Source organism: Pygocentrus nattereri, chromosome 17 (genome assembly GCF_015220715.1).
Source record: "Pygocentrus nattereri isolate fPygNat1 chromosome 17, fPygNat1.pri, whole genome shotgun sequence".
Taxonomy (NCBI): Eukaryota; Metazoa; Chordata; class Actinopteri; order Characiformes; family Serrasalmidae; genus Pygocentrus; species Pygocentrus nattereri.
This window is the reverse complement of record NC_051227.1, coordinates 2,900,220-2,922,894: the sequence shown is the minus strand read 5'-3', so window position 1 is coordinate 2,922,894 and position 22,675 is coordinate 2,900,220. Positions and strand designations below refer to the sequence as shown.

The window sequence follows — 22,675 nt, the reverse complement described above, 5'->3', positions numbered from 1 at the left end:
TTTTTGGGTAAAGCTCATGACATTATCTTAATGTGTTATGCATGTTAAACATTTCTTCTTTTATTTAATGATTTTTTTTTTTAATAAAAAAAAAGATTTTATTTAATTTAATGATTTTCTCCCCTGAAGACAAAAGTCATGATAAAATATTATTACCAGAAAATTTTTAGCGTGTATTCAGCATAAAATGATTCTGTTCACTAATGAATAAATTTCTGTTTTAAGGCATTTTTGGTTTTCAGAGCAAAAATAAAAAAGTAACATAACTAATGAATACATCACTAAACTCGATGCAAAAATTCACACATTAGTTCAAGAAGTTATGCTAATGTACTGCCTCTTACAGTTCATGAAATGGTTAAAAAAAGTGTTACAGTACTGAAGTGTGTGCTACAGAGGGTGTTGAACGCAATACCTGTAGTGAGCACTGATGCTGTTTATCATGAAGAGAATAAACAAAAGACACTAAGCTGATGTAAACTGACAAAATGACTTGACTCACAAAATGTAATTGTGCAACTAGCTAGATAAAATGTAATAATATTGCATAATTCTTAAAGCAACTGTCTGGCTGTTTCTTATTTAAATGATTACACACTTGCCTCAAATTGTGTGAAGTTTTTACACAATCTCAAATACATTTGCTTTTGTGGTTTTTGACACTATATGACACAATGTTGTCTATAAAAAGACAAAAACAGGATGGCTAAAAACAGTATTAGCAGCCATCCTTTTAAATTTTTTAATTTTGCCTGTACTCTTGTCTATTTTATAAAAATATATATTAAAAAAACACACATGCAAATCTATTTAAGATTATTTAACAACATAACTGGATGTGGTTTGAATTAAGCGTGTGATACAAGCATGACATTTTCTTGATGCTTGTGGGTGATTAATAGATTTTATTACCTGTTACTTGTTAGCTACATTAGCCTCCAGTTCAAAACGAAAGAAGAAAACTTCAGACACAAGCTGCACTGTGGACAAAAGTGTTGAGACAACTACATTATGCCTACAGGATCTAAACCCACAGGCGTAATATGGAGTCGGCCCCCCACTTTGCAGCTATGACAGCTTCCACTCTTCTGAGAATGCTTTCTATAAGATTGTGGAGAGTGTCTATGGGAATTTTTTGCCTGTTCATCCAGACGAACATTTGTGAGGTCACACACTGATGTTGGAGGAGAAGGTGTGGCTTGCAATCTCCATTCTAGTTCATCCCAAACGTGTTTCATGGGGATGAGATTGATTAGGGCTCTGTGTGGACCATTCCAGTTCTTCCACACAAAACCATGCATGCACCCAACCTACCTCGCTTTGTGCACTGTGGTATGTTCATGCTGGAACAGAAAAGGGCCTTCCCTGAACTGTTTCCACAAAGTTAGAAGCATACAAATGTACAAAATGTCTGGGTATGCTGAAGCATTAAGATTTCCCTTCTCTGGAACTAAGGAGCCTACACCAAACCTTTATCATTTGGCAATGGGACTGAATAAAACACCTGAATTCAATGATTAAGAAGTGTGTCCCAATACTTTTTTGTATATAGTTTATATTAGTGTATATAGTTTACTTTTCCAACGACTGTCATTTAGCAGATGGCACTGTCTGATGGGAAGTAATGATTGGAGTATCCATCATTATATACTGAGTTTATGAATTTCCCATCTGAATGAGAATTTTCTTGCATCACTTGTATCATTGTGGGTGTGTTTAATTTGTCTTTTTTTGCTTGAGTGACAGTGGGCATGATAGGAGGACTAAGCCTTGTGTTGAGCCATGACTAACTGCAAAATCTATGATTTTTCCTTTTGGAGCCCTAGGTTTTTTTATAGTGTTATTTTCATAGAGCTTTGGTCAGCAGAAGTGGGAAGTTAATAATATGGGTTGCTAGGGCTGTAATTAATGCCCTAGAACCCAAACTGAAAGTTAGCAGCGTTGAGCGTACTCAGGATCTGTGGCCAATATCTAAAATTTTTATGTTCTCTATGTATTCTCATTCTATCTTTCTTGCTTTTTTTCTGGTCTCAGGCGCAGGTGGCATTCCTACAGGGAGAGAGAAAAGGGCAAGAGAACATGAAGCAAGATCTGGTGAGGCGGATAAAAATGCTGGAGTATGCCCTTAAACAAGAGAGGTGAGCCAGGTCAACATAGAGGAAAGTCCCAAATAAGCCTACTTGCATGAAATATAAAAAAAAAAAAACAAATGTCCAATGATCATCATCTTCTTAACCTGTCTCTTGAGGCAATTACGTTGTTTTAGTTTGACATGTTTGTGTTAAATTAAAAAAAGCAAATTAACATTTAAATAGCTGGCTTAAAGGTTATGCTGTCCTATCTAAACCTTACTCACTAATGGTACTTCAGGGAAGTTTATTATTGCAGTTATCAATGCAAATCTCTATTGTTTTTTTTCTAAAATAAGTTATAAATTATAAACAAGATATTTAATTGTACTTATTCATGTTTTTGTGTAATTTGAGAGAATGCTTACATCTCCACTTGACACTGCTGGCCTCAATAAGCCAGTTTCTATTCTGTTCAGGCATTTATCAGTAGGTTTTGAATGGAAACCTCCTATAGATGCACTTTCACACCCTTTTACCCTGTTTAATGACACGAGTCATACTTTTTCTTTAGTATGGTTTGTTTTGACAGATGATTGTGAGTCTGGCATCCAAGGAAACCCTGGTTCAATTTGCAACTGAATCAGTACTTTTATCATAGCATGCTTGCTTATTTTTTACTCTTTGCCAACACTCATAGTCAAGTCAAAGTTTATATAGCGCTTTTTATGTTGTCACATAGCAGCATTACGTAAAAAAAAAAAATCTGGGTCCAAGCCCCCATGAGCAAGTCAATGGCTTCAGGGTCAAGGAAAAACTCCCTAAAAGCAAGAGGAAGAAACCTTGAGAGGAGCCAAGACTTTCTTGCAGCTTGAGCTGCTGCTTATAGTGGCAGACAAGCTATACATTAATAGCAAAACAATGCTTTTTTAGTTTGTACCAGCAGTTTGCATTTTGCAACACTTCCTAAGAACAGAAACAGAACACTCAGTTTCTTTCTTTGAATAAATCAGTAATTCTAATTCTGAGTCTTTTCTGTGGCAAGATCAAAGACTTACTTTCAAGTACCTGTTTTAATTCAAAGTACAGGTAGGATATAAAAAATTCTGCTAGCAGTATAGGTGAAGGATGCATCTTGATTTTATACAGTGATGGGTCGAGCTGAACGATTTGGAAAAAAAATTAGTGTAACTTTAAATAGCAGTTATTTTAAGGAAAATAAGATTCTTGAGTGCTGAATGTCGTGTCTCACACAGCCAGTTAGTTGTGGTTGTGTTGTCACATGCATCATGTGAGTGATTCTGATTGGTCTAACACAAAGGTCTTTGTGTCAGACCAATGAAGGAGGAGAAAATGAAGACCTTGAACAGTTTACAGTCCTGGCTTTTGTAATTGCTGGTAGTTAAATGAACTCGAGGCACAGCTCACTTTTCCCCAGTAGTGAGTGGGTCACTTTGAAATATTCAGTCCAACCTTTGTTACCTATAACACATCAGTCAGAGTTTTGGGGGCTGTGCTTGTTGCCTTTGCTTCTCAGGCACTCAGCGTAACTGAGCAGCGGTACTTCATGGGTTAGTGTGAGCAGTTGGCCTGCGTCTGGGTCTGCCCATGGTGGCAAATGCTACACATCCCTCTAGGCTATGGTCTCACTGTGGGAGTTAAGGGAACCCTCTGAACATGACCCTGAAATCTGAGCTCCACACTTTCATACAGGATGGCTAGCCTTACAGGATTCCAGAGGAAATGGTGGCATTCTTCTGAATTGGACAGAAGCAGCTTTCCTGCAGGACTGGGGCTTGTGTGGTGTGCGGACTTTGCACAGTGATCCCTGGTGCCCTCTGTTCTAGCTATGTCACATGAAGGGCACCTGGGCGTTGTGAAGCTTAAGCTGCATTGCCAAGAGCTGGTCTGGTGGCTGAAGGAACATTTGAGGCCTTAGTTAAGAATTGCTCTGCCTGTCTTGTAGGCCACCAGGCCCTGTTGCCTTAGCTGCGTCAGCCATGTGCCTTCCTTCCCTGGCTCCACACCTCCCCATTACTTACAATTAAATAACAAAATTTCAGAATTAAAAAAATTTAAAACATAGAAAACTTATGAAAATAAACAATAAATAGTAACAATTCTCTTCTATTGTTAGGTCGCTAGGAGACATTGACCTTTGTACAAGAATGGAGAAAGTCTTCTCCATTAAAGTTCAGACTCTCAGGTAGATTTCTTTGTTCATCAGAGGCTTATGGAGTCTTGCTTGAGTTTGTTTTTTCATTAAAGCAATAGATGGACTAAAATTTATAATAAGAGACTGAAATGAAAGAGACTGGCTGATTTGTGTAAACAAGCAACTGAACAATCACATGGCTGCAACTCGGTGCATGTAGGCATGTAGAGGTGGTCAAGACAACTTGCTGAAGTGCAAACGGAGCATCAAAATGGGGAAGAAAGGTGATTTAAGTGACTTTGAACGTGCAGAACGGTTGTTCTGAGTATTTCAGAAATTGCTGATCTACTGGGATTTTCATGCACAACCATCTCTAGGGTTTGCAAAGAATGGTAAAAAAAAAAGAGAAAATATCCAGTGAGTGGCAGTTGTGTGGACGAAAATGCCTTGTTGGTGTGAGAAGTCAGAGAAGAATATGCAGACAGGTTTGAGATGATAGAAAGGCAACAGTAACTCAAATAACCAACCAAAATCTCTGAGAAATGTTTCCAACACCTTGTTGAAAGTATGTCATGAAGGCAGAGCTGAAGGCAAAAGGGGGTCCAACGTCTTACTAGCAAGCTGCTACCTAATAAAGTGGCCGGTGAGTGTATTTCAAAGATGGTACTCTTCACCGAATAACTTGGTATTAAATTAAAAGGAATGCAAAATATAAGCATTTCCACTTGTGGTCTCAAAATTGCAAACACACAGATAAAGTAACTTTGTATGGCATAGCCTTTCCCTTTCCTTAAAAATCTGACTGGTGAACTTTTTACTCATTGTTTATGGCTGAACAGTTCAGGGGTGCTGGAGCCTATCCCAACAGTCATTGGGCGGAAGGCAGGATACACACTGGACAGGTCACCAGTCGCCAAAGTTGAATCAAAACTTACATTTACAAGTGAAATTACATGTTAATATATTAGCCCTTCTTTGAGATGACTTTGACAACTCTTATTTCATTTGAGGATACCAGTATTGCCTCCCAGTTCTGCTGTTTTGAGGTATACTACCACTCACCCTTGTGTGTGTGTCTGTCTATATTGCTAAAAAAAATAAAGGGAACACTCAAATAACACATCCTAGATCTGAATGAATGAAATATTCTCATTGAGTACTTTGTTCTGTACAAAGTTGAATGTGCTGACAACAAAATCACACAAAAATCATCAATGGAAATCAAATTTATTAACCAATGGAGGCCTGGATTTGGAGTCACACACAAAAGTAAAGTGGAAAAACACACGACAGGCTGATCCAACTTTGATGTGATGTCCTTAAAACAAGTCAAAATGAGGCTCAGTATTGTGTGTGGCCTCCACGTGCCTGTATGACCTCCCTACAATGCCTGGGCATGCTCCTGATGAGGTGGCGGATGGTCTCCTGAGGGATCTCCTCCCAGACCTGGATTAAAGCATCCGCCAACTCCTGGACAGTCTGTGGTGCAATGTGACATTGGTGGATGGAGCGAGACTTGATGTCCCGTCATGATGTGCTGAATCGGATTCAGGTCTGGGGAACGGGCGGGCCAGTCCATAGCTTCAATGCCTTCATCTTGCAGGAACTGATGACACACTCCAGCCACATGAGGTCTAGCATTGTCCTGCATTAGGAGGAACTCAGGGCCAACCGCACCAGCATATGGTCTCACAAGGGGTCTGAGGATCTCATCTCGGTACCTAATGGCAGTCAGGCTACCTCGGCGAGCACATGGAGGGCTGTGCAGCCCTCCAAAGAAATGCCACCCCACACCATTCCTGACCCACTGCCAAACCGGTCATGCTGAAGGATGTTGCAGGCAGCAGATTGCTCTCCACGGCGTCTCCAGACTCTGTCATGTCTGTCACATGTGCTCAGTGTGAACCTGCTTTCATCTGTGAAGAGCACAGGGCGCCAGTTTCGAATTTGCCAATCCTGGTGTTCTCTGGCAAATGTCAAGCATCCTGCACAGTGTTGGGCTCTGAGCACAACCCCCATCTGTGGACGTCGGACCCTCATACCATCCTCATGGAGTCGGTTTCTAACCGTTTGCGCAGGCACATGCACATTTGTTGTTGCCCTCCTACGGCCTCCTTCACGTCTCCTAGTGTACTGGCCTGTCTCCTTGTAGAGTCTCCAGGCTCTGGACACTACGCTGACAGTCACAGCAAACCTTCTTGCCACAGCTCGCATTGATGTGCCATCCTGGATGAGCTGCCCTACCTGAGCCACTTTTGTGGGTTGTAGAGTCTGTCTGTGAAGAGACTGAAGAACAGGTGTAATGTGCTCATTTTTGCGTACCTTCATCAGGACCCTGGCAGCACTGTTTTGAACAGAATAGAAGAGCATTACAGTAGTCCAGTCTTGAGGACACAAAAGCTTGGACCAGTCTTTCAGCATCAAACAGACTGAGGATAGGATGCAACTTGGCAATATTTCTGAGATAGTGGTAGGCAGTCTTACAAATATGTTTAATATGACTCTCAAAGGTGAGGTGTGAATCCAGTTTAACACCCAGGTTGTTGACTTTTCGAGGATAAAGAAATGTCTTGTCCAAAGAGTGTAATACTGGAAACTGTTCAGCTGAAGAAAATTATGAGCCAACCACACTTTTATTTCCTCCAAGCAGTCAGTAAGTTGTGTGAGAGGGGTTGCTGACTGATTATCCTGCATGATTTTTTTTTTTTTTTTTTTTTTTTTTTTTGGAAGACATGATTCTTCTTTTTATAACATGGCAGAAAATGGTTGGTCAGGAACTCTACATATCTTGCAGAGGTCATTTTAACTCCATCAGGGACCTAAAGGGATCTACAGTCTCACTTCTGATGTTCTGCCTCAAATCATTTGCCACCTCCTTGCTAAGGTCAAGATCTTGTAGGAGCATGGTGGCCATCCGCCAATCATTCAGAACTCCTTCCATCTGGATTGTTCAGTGTAGGACAGCTTTCATCAGCGAATCAAACTAAAGATTTGCCTTAATGTATTTCTGAGCCCACTGCAAACAAGCACAGCTTTGCTTAGGGGTGGCCAAAATACAGCTTACAGAAATAAAATTATGCACAACTGCCAGCCTGTGGAGGATCCTGCTTTGAGAGGTTCTTGAGACTCTAGAGACACTAGCAGTTTCAAATATCTTTTTGTTGCTCAACAGTGGTATTTTTGTAGCTGCTCGTTTAATACAGTACAGTACAGATACCTTTATCTGACTGTATTCACCTGTGCTCTGAATTGCTCACATTTCCCAGTTTGATGATCTCTTTCAAGTTTCATGAAATATAATATATTTTTTTTGCCTTTTGCAAGACTTTGTACTCTACCACACTTTTTGTCTTCAGATTTTTTTTAATGCAGTGGAAACGTTGGCTTGTTAAGGGGATTCTGAGATCAGAGGAATATCATTTTAAACCTCAGTTATCATGGTTATCCTAGTCACACTCATTCATACTTCTCATTCATGTCTGTGGCATATAACCTTAGCAAGGCAAAATAATATGCAGAGCCTCTTAAGGTGATAAGCAATGCCCTAATGACCCTGAGGGAGAAGCGGCTTAGAAAGAGTGTGTGTGTGTGTGTGTGTGTGTGTGTGTGTGTGTGTGTGTGTGTGTTTGTGTAATACCAGGTTGCTAGGCTAAATGCAAAGATGTAACTACAGTACTCTGAAATAATTGTTTGTACAGTGTCAACGTTTATCAGCATCAGCTTTGACAGTTTTATATGTTCATTTTAGATTCCTTAGCACTGTTTAGTGTTAAGCAATTATTGTTCCACTTATGATTTTAACATTTAATGAGTATTTGAAAATCTCACCAGTTTATTTTCTGATCATTAACATTACAGTGGAAGCACGTTTGTGGTTCTTTGTCTCATCTGCATCTGTTCAAACACAGAGGATTGTGTTCACCAAGGGTAAAAGCACAGCGTGCAGTAGGGGAAAAGGGCAGACTCTGAAAACATAAAATGTTTAACAATTGTATTTTTCAACATTGATTTTTTTTAATCCTTTAAAGCATGATTTTAGGACTACTTTAAGTTAAGCACTGCTGCTCACCGCAACAGTTAAATACAAGTGCACATGCTTTACTCTTCTATATTGATAATGAATCAATATAGAATCAAACTTGGAGCTATTGCTGTAAAATGTCATGTAAAGTTTTTTTTTCTTTCAGAATAGAAATTATTGTACAGGTTACGTTAAAATCTGTTTTGATTATGGAGGTATTATATTTCATGAATTCATCTAATTAGATGCATAACTGGATATGAGTATGTAACTCACCATTATGATCTGTATTCAGATGTACCTCACTATCCAATAGAAGAGAGACATTGCACTGTTTCTACACAAAAAATACTTCTTTGTCAGTTACCATATAACCTATGATTTATTGTTAGTCAGAGTAATGGGCATATGTAGCCTTTGTTCATAGTCTAGAATGTATTTTGTTGTGCCGAGAATGAAATCAAAATTGCAGAAATGAACATTTGCTTTTAAGCCTCCTTACTTTGTAAATCAGAAACTTCAATTGACAAAGCCTGGCCTATTAAGTTTTTTTTTATTGACTCAGTGTTTTATACAATGTGACAGATAGAAATCATATAAATTTACCTTTATCTTCACATTATCATGTTATCACTATCTTTTCATCCTGTTTTTGAACTGTATGTGTATCATTCAATTGTTTACTAGGGTAAAGCTGAAAATGGGGCCTAGTGCTCTTAGTGGATCTTCTCCATGGGAAAATAAATAATAAAAAAATAACTAAATTCTTTCTTTCTCTCCTGGTTGTCCTTAGGGCCAAATATCAGAAGCTAAAGACAGGCACTGATCAGAGCCCAGCAGAGAAGAAGTCTGACGCTGAGAATGAACCAAGTAACATTTCTCTAACTTACCAAACTTAGCAATAAGGCCTTTTTGTGTCTCAGAAATGACTTGATGTTAACAAGCAATGCTTTGTTGTTTGTTGCTTATGATCCTGTACTCATATACTGGAATACCATATTCTAGGTGATTGCCTATATTCTTGTCCAACAGTTGTCAATGGGCCAGCAGAATTGGAAAATGAACCAGCCAATCAAATGTCCTGGAAAGAGGGGCGTCAGTTGTTGCGCAAGTCAGTGCTTTCTATCTCTCCAGTCATAACATGTTTCAGTGCAGGAAATTTTTCTTGAGTCACAGTATGTCTGTGGTATTTGCAGGTACTTGGAGGAGGTGGGATACTCAGACACCATCCTGGACATGCGTTCTAAGAGAGTGAGGTCTCTGTTGGGTCGCAGTAGCCCAGAGGTGAATGGGTCACCACAAAGTGAAGTGCCTCCAGAACCTGAATCCCACAGTGGGGGAGAGTCGCTACTTGTACGGCAAATAGAAGAACAGATCAAGAGGTTTAGTATTGTTTCGTCATAACAGCCTTTTAGGGTTGTCGTTTGGATCTATTTAAATAACCCAAACTTAGTTCAGTTAATGTGAACCGAAAGGGAACCAGCAGCAAATGATCTCAGTGCTTTCCCAGTGTAAAGGGAGAGGAAGAAAGGAATAAAGGAGTACATTAATTATAAGGAATAAGGGAAAAATAAATTACATTTTTGCTGAAAGATTTGCCTAAACAGGTTTGACAAAGAAAGAATAAAGGGTAAGTGATAAGTGTAAAAGACCAAAAAAAAAAGAAGAGCGAGCAGTATGCAGAGAGAAGAATACATAAGAAATAGGACAAAAGAAAATAGAGATAAATGATTGAAAGAAAAAAAGAAAGGACAAAGAAAGAAAAAGAGAAAAGCTGACCAGTATCATTTGCATAATGCCAAAGGTATATCTAATCAGTGGAAGAAAGATTATATTTCTGTGAAAGAACACAAGAAAGAAAGAAAGGTGAGAGAAAAAAGAAAGGAACTCAATGAAAGTATACGGAAAGCAAATACATTTCTGGATGTGTGAGGGGTGGTGGTAAGGTTTTACTAGGGGGGGAATAAAAGTCTCTCAAATGTCTGTTCACAAATTTTTTGAGTAACAATAGGCATAAAATCAATCAGAAAATATCTGTTTGGACAAGTTGGTGCACAGTAGAAGTGTCACTTCATATTACGCATGGATCTAATATATATTAATCATAAAAAAAAATCTCCCAGTTACTGGATTTCTGTGGTAGAAAGGAAAAATTAACATGCAAGACTGATGTTTGATGTGTTTACTTCTAAAACCATCAGTTACATTTTTTTGCGTAATCTGGCAAAGTCTTGTCACTTGACTGACCTTTGACAGAGCTGCCATATACATTTTTATTTTTTTGTAAAAAACGTGTTTTATGATCTAACACATGTTGCTATATACTTACAATTTACTGCTGAAGGCCAAAAATCTTAGACACACTCTGTATTTTTTTTATAAGAAATAATCTTTACATTATATCACTGAAGAGACGCCTGTTTCAAAATCAAATCAAATTTATTTGTATAGTGCTTTTTACAATGGATGTTGTCACAAAGCAGCTTCACAGAATTCCAGAAAAGAGAGTTTTAACGAGAATGTAACCCCCCGTTTTTCCAGATTTGTGGAAAAACAACTTTTGACTTTCAGTAGAAAAAAAAGTTGTGAGTTCAACTTCTGTTCACCTTTTGAATATAGCTTATGAAATGTGAAAGTTATGAAGAACAGCCAGTAGTGATGGTGTACTGGTCTGTAGGCCTGTCACTGCACCTCTTGATTCATCATCTCCATGGACAATCACCACCTCCTCCACACCAACAGACTCACTCTGATCTTACTGCACCTTCAATCTAGCAAATCTGTACTTGCATATATAGATTGACATCTTGTACATCTTCTATCCGTTTCCTGTTTCATCTGGAAGATTCTACAAACCCAATTCCAATGAAGTTGGGATGTGTAAAACATAAATAAAAACAGAATACGATGATTTGCAAATCCTTTTCAACCTATATTCAATTGAATACACTACAAATACAAGATATTTAATGTTCAGACGGATAAACTTTGTTTTTTGCAAATATTCACTCATTTTGAATTTGATGCCTGCAACACATTCCAAAGAAGTTGGAACAGGGGCATGTTTACCACTGTGTTACATCACCTTTCCTTTTAACAGCACTCAATAAGTGTTTGGGAACTGAGGACACTAATTGTTGAAGCTTTGCAGGTGGAATTCTTTCCTATTCTTGCTTGATGTACAACTTTCAGTTGCTCAACAGTCCGGGGCTCCATTGCGCTTCATAACGCGCCATGCATTTTCAATGGGAGACAGGTCTGCACTGCAGGCAGGCCGGTCTAGTACCCGCACTCTTTTACTGTGAAGCCACGCTGTTGTAACGTGCAGAATGTGGCTTGGCATTGTCTTGCTGAAATAAGCAGGGACGTCCCTGAAAAATACGTTGCTTGGTTGACAGCATTTTGCCCCAAAACCTGTATGTACCTTTCAGCATTAATGGGGCCTTCACAGATGTGCAGGTTACCCATGCCATGGACACTAACACACCCCCACATCATCAGAGATGCTGGCTTTTGAACTTTACGCTGATAACAATCCAGACAGTCCTTTGGCCCAGAGGACACGACGTCCATAATTTCCATAAAAAATGTGGACTCCTCAAACCACAGGACACTTTTCCACTTTGCGTCAGTCCATCTTAGATGAGCTCGGGCCCAGAGAAACTGGCGGTGTTTCTGGGTGTTCTTGATATATGGCTTTCACTTTGCGTGGCAGAGTTTAAACTTGCACTTGTAGATGAAGCGACGAACTGTGTTCACTGACAATGGTTTTCTGAAGTGTTCTTGAGCCCATGTGGTAATATCCATTACATAATGCTTACTTGCATAGATTTCTCCAGATTCTTTCAATTTTTTGATGATATTATGGACTGTAGATGATGAAATCCCTAAATTCCTTGCAATTGCACGTTGAGAAATGTTGTTCTTAAACAGTTGGACTATTTACTCAGGCAGTTGTTCACAAAGTGGTGAACCTCGCCCCATCCTTGCTTGTGAACGACTGAGCCTTTCAGGGATGTTCCCTTTATACCCAATCATTACACTCACCTGTTTCCAATTAACCTGTTCACCTGTGGAATGTTCCAAACAAGTGTTTTTTTTTTTTTTTTAGAATTCCTCAACTTTCCCAGTCTTTTGTTGCTCCTGTCCCAACTTCTTTGGAACATGTTGCAGGCATCAAATTCAAAATGAGTTAATATTTGCAAAAAACAATAAAGTTTACCCGTTTGAACATTAAATATCTTGTCTTGGTAGTGTATTCAGTTGAATATAGGTTGAAAAGGTTATATAGGTTGAAATATTATAGTATTTAAATTCTGTAAGGGATTTTTACTCAGTTTCCACCTGTGTAAATGTAATGTGACAAATGTAATTTGATTTGATTTGAATATCAATGAGTGTGTTTTGGAACCACCAATGGTTCCAAGGAGTTTAAGAGGCTAACATTAATCTTCTGTTGGTGTGATTGTTCTAAAATATTGAAGCGATACATGAAAGCAGAGAATATAAAGAGCTGTCAATTACTTTATTTCTGTCTCTTTCTCTCAGTTACTCTCTCATTGTCTGTAGAGTTCCTAAAATTACTCTTCTGAATAGTTGAGTAGTTGGCTATGCAGCATATCACATTTTCTTTACCTCACATAATCCTAAAGTTACGTAGCTGACAAACAGGTAACAACCAGGTGAAAACTATAGCTAGCTTTATTGAGCATATTTTGTCAAATTTATACCGGAGCTGAGTATCCTCATTCTGTAGCTACTTATTGTTTCACTCTGTTTATGATTGTATATTGAAACGTTTATAAAAATATTTCTAATTGTTTTGCAAACAACTTATGACAATTCCCAAAAAAAAAAAAACGGTTTTAGCTGTATATTTATATTTTCAATTGGTGATTTACAGGAATGCGGGGAAAGAGAATTCTAAAGAGCGGATAGGTGGCTCAGTACTGGATAAAATTCCCTTCCTGCGCAGCTGTCAAGATGAAGAGGAAGACAGTGATGAAGATGATGACTTTCAAGGCATTGGTACAGATTGCATTGATGTGCCACACAAGAACAAGAGGTCCCGGGCCAAGGTTAGGAATGCTCTGGAAGATTCACACACACATGCATGCTGTAATTATACACATTAGCAGTGTATATTAAAAAAAAAAAAATCACAAAAGCACTTTTTTTGGGCTTTGACTGTAAAATGCAAAATATTGGTATCTTAATGTCCTTTGCAGAGAGATCAAAAAAGGACATGCGTTGTGGGATGAAAGTGCAATGTTAAGCCATAGTGAAAGATAAAGTGTTAGTATTTTTGTTGAAATTTATGTCATTGCTATATGAACTTGGAGGACCGCCTCTAAAATCAGTCTTAACCTTCTGAATTTACCAATTCCGCCAGCAGGCTCTTGTATGTGGAGGAAAAAATAAAAAAAAATAGGTATACCCATCACTGGATAACACATTACTCATTATGAGCAAAATGGGGAACTAATGATTGTAATTATTGGCTGTAAATCTAATATTGAGAAGATAAATAATACAATACAATTTAATTATAAAAATAATAATTAAATTGTTCTGTTTACTGGTGTGAATAATATATTGACTAATGTGCAACAGATTGTGTTCTACCTCAAGTGATCATTTTTCTATACACACACACTAATGCCTTCCAATTTGTATTTCATTCTGCTCAGCTAATTTACACAAAGCTTTATGGATGGTCTTGCATAAAAGAAAAAAAAAGTTCTTTTTGGGTATACACAATTGTCTTTGTAACTTGAGGCAACAATTGACGCATGTGTTTGTCTTAGGAAAGTGGAGCCCCAAATAATACAAATGGTGATTTTGTTTTTGTGTAGATGGCAGGTGAACCCATGACCACAGATCTAGACCCTGATGATGATGATGACGATGACTCAGAGGATGCCCTTAGTGAGTTTGATTTCCTGGGCTCAGGAGAGGAGTGTGAGGGGGCCGGGGAGGCGCGTATCTCAGGAGATGGCCGTGAGTTAGGTATGGAAGGCAGAGTGCTCTATAGAGTTACTTGTTGTCATCATGCATCATATGGTGCAGTGCGAAAGTTGATTAGTATTGTTGTTTTGGCTCAGGCACATTGGATTTAAAATGGAATCATGACTAAGTGTAGTTCTTCACACACACAGGAATTGGAAATAGGTGTTCACAATTGAGGAATTAAGCATCTGTATTTAGACCTTCTTACATTTTGTAAAGGCAGTTTTAAGAATGCAGTTACATATTACATCATTAGAAGAATACTTTTAGAATATTGACACATTACATTTAAAAAACATGTACCATCTTTAAAAAACATCATTGCTTGTTTATTAACTGTCAGTGCATTACATGTAGCGAACTTACTTGTTAGGTGAACTCTAAAGAGGATCTCAATGATCAGCTTCTTTGCAAACACCGTTCCTACAAAAGCCTGAATAGACTCATAAATCAGTGTGATAATCAGTTAATAATCTGTGTTATTGAGCTCTGATCAAGCCCGAGTAGTATCATAAATCAGTGTGATGATCAGTTGTTTATCTCAGTATTATTGAGGCATGATCAAATAATCTCTTCAAAAGTGGACATTTGCTTTATCGCCTGTATAAGTTTATCGTCTGTGTTGTACTGGACTCCTGCCTAGGGGATTGTGGGAGTAGCAGTGGACTGAAACAGCCAGTGAGAGAAAAAAGAAAGTCTGAAAGAATTTTCAGAATTTCATTTAAATGATAAAGGAATTTGAGTTGAAGGATAAAACTGCCAAACAGTAACGGCAAGGAACACGCATGTGCAGACATTTTCTAAGCTACTTGTCCTTCTGGGTTGCGGGGTGAGCTGGAGCATATCCCAGAAGTCATTGGGTGGAAGGCAGGATACACCCTGGACAGGCCACCAGTTTTTTTCCATTGAGTTATTTTCAGAGGACAGTAAATCTGTACTGCTATACAGGCTGTACACTAACTACTTTAATTCCAAGTTTCATTTCTATAGTGTTTTTTCAGAAATGTGAGGGGTGTACTCACTTTTGTGAGATACTGTATACTGTAAAACCTATTACATATAGAATATTGCAGAATAACATGAATATTTGTTTAATAGCTGTACAGTTGTGCAAATGGCATGTTACAGAGAAGTTACTGTTATACGGTAAGAAGGTTTGCTGCCCCAATTCCAAAAACGTTGGGATGCTGTGTAAAATGTAACTATATGTAAATAAAAACGGAATGCAATGATTTGCAGATCTCATAGACCCACATTTTATTCATAATAGAACTTACATGCCTGGGTATAAAAAGAGCATTTTAGAGAGGCAGTATCTCTCAGAAGTCACCAGTCTGTGAAAAACTGTCTAAAAATTAAGGAAAACAAACACACACACACACACACACACACACACCTAAGCCGCTTCTTCTGGGTCACGGGAGTTGCAGGAGTATACACAGTTCAAAAGCCAGCTTCCATGATATGGGGGTGCATTAGTGCACATGGCATGGGTATCTTGCTCTTTTGTGAAGGCACCATTTAATCTTCTTCTTTCGGCTGCTCCCTTTAGGGGTCGCCACAGCGGATCATCTGCCTCAATCTTGCCCTATCCATTGCCTCCTCTATGAATGGTATAATGAAGGCACCATTTAATGCTGAATATACTGAATAATAAATATACAGGTTTTGGCAACATATGCTCCCATCTAGACAGTGTCTCTTTTAGGGAAGGCCTTCCATATTTCAGCAAGACAATGCTAAATCACATACTGCATTCATCACAATAACATGGCTTCACAGAAGAAGAGTCTGGGTGCAGAATTGGCCTGCCTGTAGACCAGACCTTTCACCAATAGAAAACATTTGATGCATCATGGAACAAAAAATCTGACAAGAGTGGGACAACATTCTTCTACCAAAACTTCAGCAATTGGTCTTTTCACTTCTCAGATGCTTGCAGACTGTTAAAAGAAGAGGGGATGATACGCAAGGGTAGACATGGGCTTGTCCCAACTTTTTTGACAGTAACTGGGCTCAACCAACAGTCCACTACATAGCTTTTTTGTCTCACTCAAAGCAACAGCAACACTAAATTAAACTTCTTGCTAGCGCTGTTTTGCTTTTTTTTTAACTTTAGTCAAAGAGCTGAAAAAAAAAGTTATTGAAATTAGAGCTTTTCTACCACTTTTTCAAGTGTTGACTTGTCTCTCTCTTTATGGACTAAGAAAACCGCAGGAACAAGTTGCAAGGCATGATGTCGGATTTTTCCTCAAAGTCCTCCTCACCCCCCTCTGTCCCGGGTCAGTGTCGTTCTGGGGAAGGTAAGCTCCTCCTTCTCTTCATGCATGTCCGTAACGGTCAGAAACATATCCAGTCAATGCTTATTCCTAGGGCCCATGATGTCAGACATCACGCACATTCTGGCCGTGAGAATCATTTAGCTCGACAGTGTAAGAGAGACCAATGTGATCCAACATTTAATGTCTTTGTTGGCAAAAGTTTATCCCTCTGAGTTCCTTAACTGCTTAACTGCACACACACACATGCATATATACATGCAGATAAGACTTTTTCCAATTTTATATGCTATGGCCCTGCCCCAGTGGGCTGACTGACAGTATAATTGCAAACAGAAGAAGCACTTTCTTCTTTTTTACATCTGAATTCAGCCTTCTTGGTGTTCTCCTTGATTGTAAGGCAATGACCAGGCTAAGACATAGACTCAAAAATAGAGAGTTTAATGACTAGATATTAAGTTCCTCCATTACCCAGAATTCATAGCAAAAATAAAATCAGTTTAGTAATGCCCGCACTTCCTCTAAAACACCAGCCACTGACCCTAGCTATGGACAGATTCTAGTATTGACATGTCAATTACACAGAGATTTAGATGCTTTGAATAGCTTAATTTAAATGCCTGTGTTAGTCAGTATAGTCCTTAGTAAGAGTTTTTAGAATGACCTCCATTTATAATGAGTGTTTAAGAGGATTATTTCTGTTCTGACTTTCTGACCTTGGTTGGCCAAGCAAAATATTACTTTCAGACTCTTCTGCACTAGTTTATATTCCTAGAATTAAAAAAGATAGATAAAGATCATTTTACTTCTGGCATATGCAGCCAGTCCACATATGATGGAAAAAACAAGTATAAAGTGCAATTTAAAACCATTATATGATAACTGTATAACCTGGAAATATAAGCAGCAAGTGTTTGTCTATGCTAAAATTCCATAAGATATAAGCATGATAGCCTCAGTGTTGATGCGTCATGCATTGATAATGCAGTTTTCAGTGCCGTGTTAGAAAGTGCAAATGCACATAAATGTGTTTTATATTTGTTTTATGTAAGTTGTAAATTTAATTAGATTTTTATATTTTATTTCATTTTGGTATCACTGTTACATACTCAATTGAAGAATAGTTACACAGTTTGGGACATACATTTTAATATAAAAGTTACTCATAAAGCTTCTAAAACTGTGTATATGAAATGATAATAGTAGGGTACTAGCAAATACAAATGAATTTTCATTTTTAACCAAATTTGCAGACATGACTAGAAAATGTAAATTCACACCTAGAAATGCATTACCATTTTCTTATGCTTCCTTTTTAAATTTGCTTCTGATGTGGTGTCATGTAACTGGTAGCTGTGTTGTTCAGTTTTCCATCTGTAGTGACGGCCAACTACTATTTGTTTTCAAGTATTGGTAGTCACAATCAATCTTTGTTTAAGTTGGCAGTTTGTTGATAGCCTGTCAAAATCCCCAGCAAAATTATTTCATGTACTTTGCATTGTCTTTGCAAAGTACTTTACTTTGTCCAGCAAACACTCACTGCATAAATGTACTTAAATTTAAAACTTAGTGGTTTATAGCAACTTTCTACAATGTAAATGATCTGCAACTGTAACACTTTGCATTATATCATCTCTTAATTTTCCAGGAATATGGTTTTGGATGTTGACCTATATCCTTGTACAATAATTTTACTGAGCATCTTATCCAAAATTTCAGTGACTACCAATATGTGTATACTGTTTAACACCAGAAGATGACTAATATCAGTAAGTTCATTTCATGAAAACGTTCTACTCAGGGACTTTTGTTACTTTTTATTATATCAGTAATTGAATTCACATTCAAATCACATTTTTTAATTCTGCGTCTTAGTATGGTATGTGGCAAATGGTATAGAGTTTGGTTTTAGTCCATTACCCCACTAGTTGTGACTGCTTCATCACACAGAAGCCCCCAGGCATTTTCATCTCTTTGTTATGAGATCACTGGGGTCCAAACCCATGACCATTTGATGTTGGAGTGAATGCTCAGACAGTGGTACCACTCGGGGGCCCTAAGATTTTGAAGATTCCTCTGTCTTAGATGTCTGTGTCCAGTTAAAAAGTTAGAACTTTGACAAGTAAAAAAATCACCATAAAAAGCCTTAACTTAAACTTATTGGCCTATATAATTTTTTTGGTTACTTGAACAAAGAACAAATACTTTTTATAGTGTAGTTTGTGATCTTGTGTGGTTCCAGTGCAAAACTAAATAAGTCATATATGTCTTGGTTAATTTGACTACATTATGAAAATTGCATACATTTAAATATAATAAAATATTGCCTTAAGATGAAAATGCCCCCATGCCTTATAATCTTAAAGCAATACTGCTAAAGGAAGGAAAAAGATGAAAAAAATGAAAGGTATGAACACAGTAGTCATTTCACAAACATTTTTATTATACATATTTTATAAACATGGGCATAGTGGAGGCCTGTTTTAGTCCATTAAAGCATGCCTTTAACTGTTGTGTTTTCTTATGTAATTGCTGTTTCTCCATTGTAGGGGGCAATCTGAGTTTCTCTTCTGAAGTGTTTATACTGGATGCAGTAGGAGGAGGGGACATAAATCTTGGCGAGCTTGCTGACCTCACTGTTGCTAATGACAATGAACTTACTAATGACGTAGGTGTACTAATCTTTTTGAGTAGTTGTTCTTCATGCTTGCATTGGGAAGTTTATATGCCTTGGACTATGAACTATGAATATTTTCAAATTATATTTTGCATGGATCTTATATATTTGTATACATTGGAAAATCTCCCCCACTGCTCTCCATTTTTCTTGTGGTTCTCTTATCTTGTCTCTCTCTTTCCCTCTGTTCCTCTTTTTTTCATAGCTGCAGGACAGTCGAGAGGAGTTTAAGAAGACATGGAATCCACGCTTTACATTGCGAAGCCACTTTGACGCTATCCGAGCACTGACATTTCACCCCAGTCAAGCCGTGCTGTTGACAGCTTCAGAGGATGGCACACTGAAACTTTGGAACCTGAACAAGGCCATGCACTCTAAAAAGTAAGCACTTGTGACTAGCTCCTTCTGGATTTGGGTGAACTATTTTGCCATTGTGAATAATTGTGAATGCAGTTTGTTAATCTAAAAATTGCAATACTCTGCTTTGCACCGATCAGGCATAACATTATGACCATCTCCTTGCTTATTGTCCATTTTATCAACTCCACTTACTATATAGGTGCACTTTGTAGCTCTGCAATTATAGACTCTAGAGACTCTAGAGAATGATCCACCACCCAAATAGTACCTGCTCTGTGAGGGTCCATTGGAGTCCTGACCACTGAAGAACAGGGTAAAAGGGGGTAACAAAGTATGCAGAAAAACAGATGGTCTACAATCTGTAATTGTAGAACAATACAAAGTGCACCTGTATAGTAAGCGGAGTTGATAAAATGGACAATGAGCATAGAAACAAGGAAGTTTTTAATTTATCCTGGCTTTTGAAATAATCAAGGAGTACACTTCTTCCAATTCCTTCAATTTTAGTCCAATTTAAAAGGATTTTTAGAGTGTTTGTATAAGTGGTTACACATGTCTGTTAATTTTTTTTCTCATTGCATGCCGGAGTTCTGCACATTTTTTTCCACAGCACATTTAAAAATTGACCCAAATGGGGAACTATGTGTCTAGTTTAAATTTTTTTCCCACCTCCTTGAGAAACGGCTAGAAATGCCATAACTACTGTTAGTGATTTATTGATCTTTCAGGTCATTTTAGGGTACTCTCTCTTCTAATTTGGCTGATTAACTACATTGCTTGTTAATTATCTTATCAACTCAAATGAAACTCTTTAGGGTGTGTGCATGCATTACCTTACCATGTTGGTTATGATAATGCTAGTTCTGCTGACATAAAATAACACATTCACACACTCACAAATTTCATATACAAAATCCACAAATCCATGTTTACACAGAACTCTGGAGCAGGCAAGGTAGATGAGTAAGCAGGATGCAAATGCAAGGTTTCTTTATTAAATATCTTTTACAAAGTAGTGTAAACAGGACAGCGGGCAGGGTACTATGAAGTGAGATTTAAGCCAAAATGTATCGTATTTGTGAATTGTTTTATCATGGATATTTATTTGCAAATAATGCAATTTTGGGTTCTTACTGACTTCAGTTCCATTTTCAGATATGAAAATTTGCTTTTGCCTACATTTTTTCTTCTTCTTCTTCAGTCATTCAGATCAACTTGTACAAGTTTCAGTTTGCTATACTCTTCACAATAAAAGACCCTTTCACTGCTTGTGGTTTTTGAAGATGCTTCATTCAAAGACTCAGTGCCAGCTTGCTAGTAACTAGATACAACCAGAGCCAGGAGCCCAGCCCTGTCCTATTGCTCATATTATGTGAAAGAAAAAGAAAAAAACACTCACCTGTGTTAGTCCTTATTGATGTGAAAGGGGCAAAACAACCAAAAAAGTCTAATTTTGCACCAAAGCTTCAAAATTCTCATTCATTTTAGACTTGCTCAGGAGTGCCCTCTAGCATGTGTCATGCCCAGAAGGCATGGTCAGGTGGCAGTTTTTTCTGAACACATGATCTAATAGAACAAGGGTGAGTCTTTTATGTCAAAAAAAGTTGCAAATTTCACACACATTTCTGAGCAGTATGATTATGATTCTGGAAAAGGTGCAACGACAATGTCAAAGGTTTGCATGTACCGAAATGAGATGAAAAAGTTTAAATGTGCCTTTTTACTTTCCTGTTCACTATAAACTGTAATACGTATACAAATGAGAATTTACAAGTAAAGTATAGATTTCACAGCTCACTATACGATAGTGATTCTGGTAGCTGTGCAACAATATCGGCAGAAGTTTGCGCATTGCACATTGAAATGCAAACTTGTACAAGTTAATCTGAATGAAAGAATATACAAAATAATAAATAACAGCCAAGTGGTTGCCATTTTTTTTACTTCTGTGTAGAAAATGTGGTACTGTGGAGCAAAAATGATAAAAGATAATTTGTGAATTTTCATCATATTTATGACAGTTTCCCCTAATGTTAACACAGACAAGGGCTTCAGAACTCTCAGACATTTGCAATAATAACATTGCAATGATAACATTATTTCAGAACATGTTTTTATTGTGTTATCTTTGGTTTCAAGTTGTATAAACCTCTGTACCTTTAAGAATAAAAATTCTAGAATTTGTTCAGTCAGTCTTGATACAAGAATTGGGCTTTACGTTCTCTCCATCATCTCCATCATATTTCATGTTTTCTCAAGTGGATTCAAGTTACCTGAGTGATTACCTAGTTATATTATTCCTGTGCTAGACAGTAATTTCTGCCAAATACACAAATGTCTTAGACTATCACTGTAGTTTTTGCCAAAAGTACACACAAAAAAAAGAGTTGGTGAAGTTACAGGGTGTTGATGTCATGTTTTTTGTATAGAAATAATGTACACATTTGAATTAAATTTATTTTATGGATTAATTATTTCGGTGCATTTACAATTGTTTAAATATTACAGCTGTTTGTTGAACCAGTTCTGAATAAATCATTTGGACTTTAAAGTCTGAAGATATTGCATAGTATAGTATAGTTATTGTATAGGAAGTTGTGAACTTACCTTTTTTCCTTTGTCTTTTGGTTTTCAATTAGGAATGCAGCACTGGATGTTGAGCCTGTTTACACATTCCGAGCACACAGGTGAATGTTAGACTGGAGCTTTGGGTTGAGTAAGGATTATAAATAAACTGAATTACATTCAACTTTAGGTTATAGTAAGTATAGTAATAGAATTATATGTTTTTGTGTCCAAATAGTGGAGCAGTCCTCTCTCTATCCATGGGTGAGGAAGGAGAAACCTGCTACAGTGGGGGTCTGGATGGAAGCGTGCGTTGTTGGAAAATTCCAGATCTTAATGTGGATCCTTATGACAACTATGGTAAGTTTCCAAAATATTTACAGTCCTGTAATCATAAAACTACTAAAAGCTGCTTGCCGGACACATGCCATTCATAAGTTTGAAATCACTAATGCAAAGTTCACTATCAATGTTTTAATCAGTGTTGTGGATACATAAAATGATTTATTATGCTAGTTGTGTGAAACTTCAACTAATTAA

The 22,675-nt window shown here is 37.6% G+C and overlaps 1 protein-coding gene across 1 annotated transcript in view; it reads left to right on the top strand.

The window, feature by feature from the left end:
* Positions 1-22,675, top strand: part of strn4 (striatin, calmodulin binding protein 4) — a 51,564-nt gene that overhangs the window by 14,293 nt on the left and 14,596 nt on the right. The window contains exons 2-12 of the mRNA XM_037546519.1: positions 2,035-2,138; positions 9,039-9,115; positions 9,278-9,356; positions 9,442-9,627; positions 13,149-13,323; positions 14,101-14,254; positions 16,462-16,557; positions 19,083-19,201; positions 19,416-19,591; positions 22,210-22,257; positions 22,374-22,495. Coding sequence (XP_037402416.1) covers positions 2,035-2,138; positions 9,039-9,115; positions 9,278-9,356; positions 9,442-9,627; positions 13,149-13,323; positions 14,101-14,254; positions 16,462-16,557; positions 19,083-19,201; positions 19,416-19,591; positions 22,210-22,257; positions 22,374-22,495 — 1,336 coding nt within the window. The remainder of the gene's footprint in view (positions 1-2,034; positions 2,139-9,038; positions 9,116-9,277; positions 9,357-9,441; positions 9,628-13,148; positions 13,324-14,100; positions 14,255-16,461; positions 16,558-19,082; positions 19,202-19,415; positions 19,592-22,209; positions 22,258-22,373; positions 22,496-22,675) is intronic.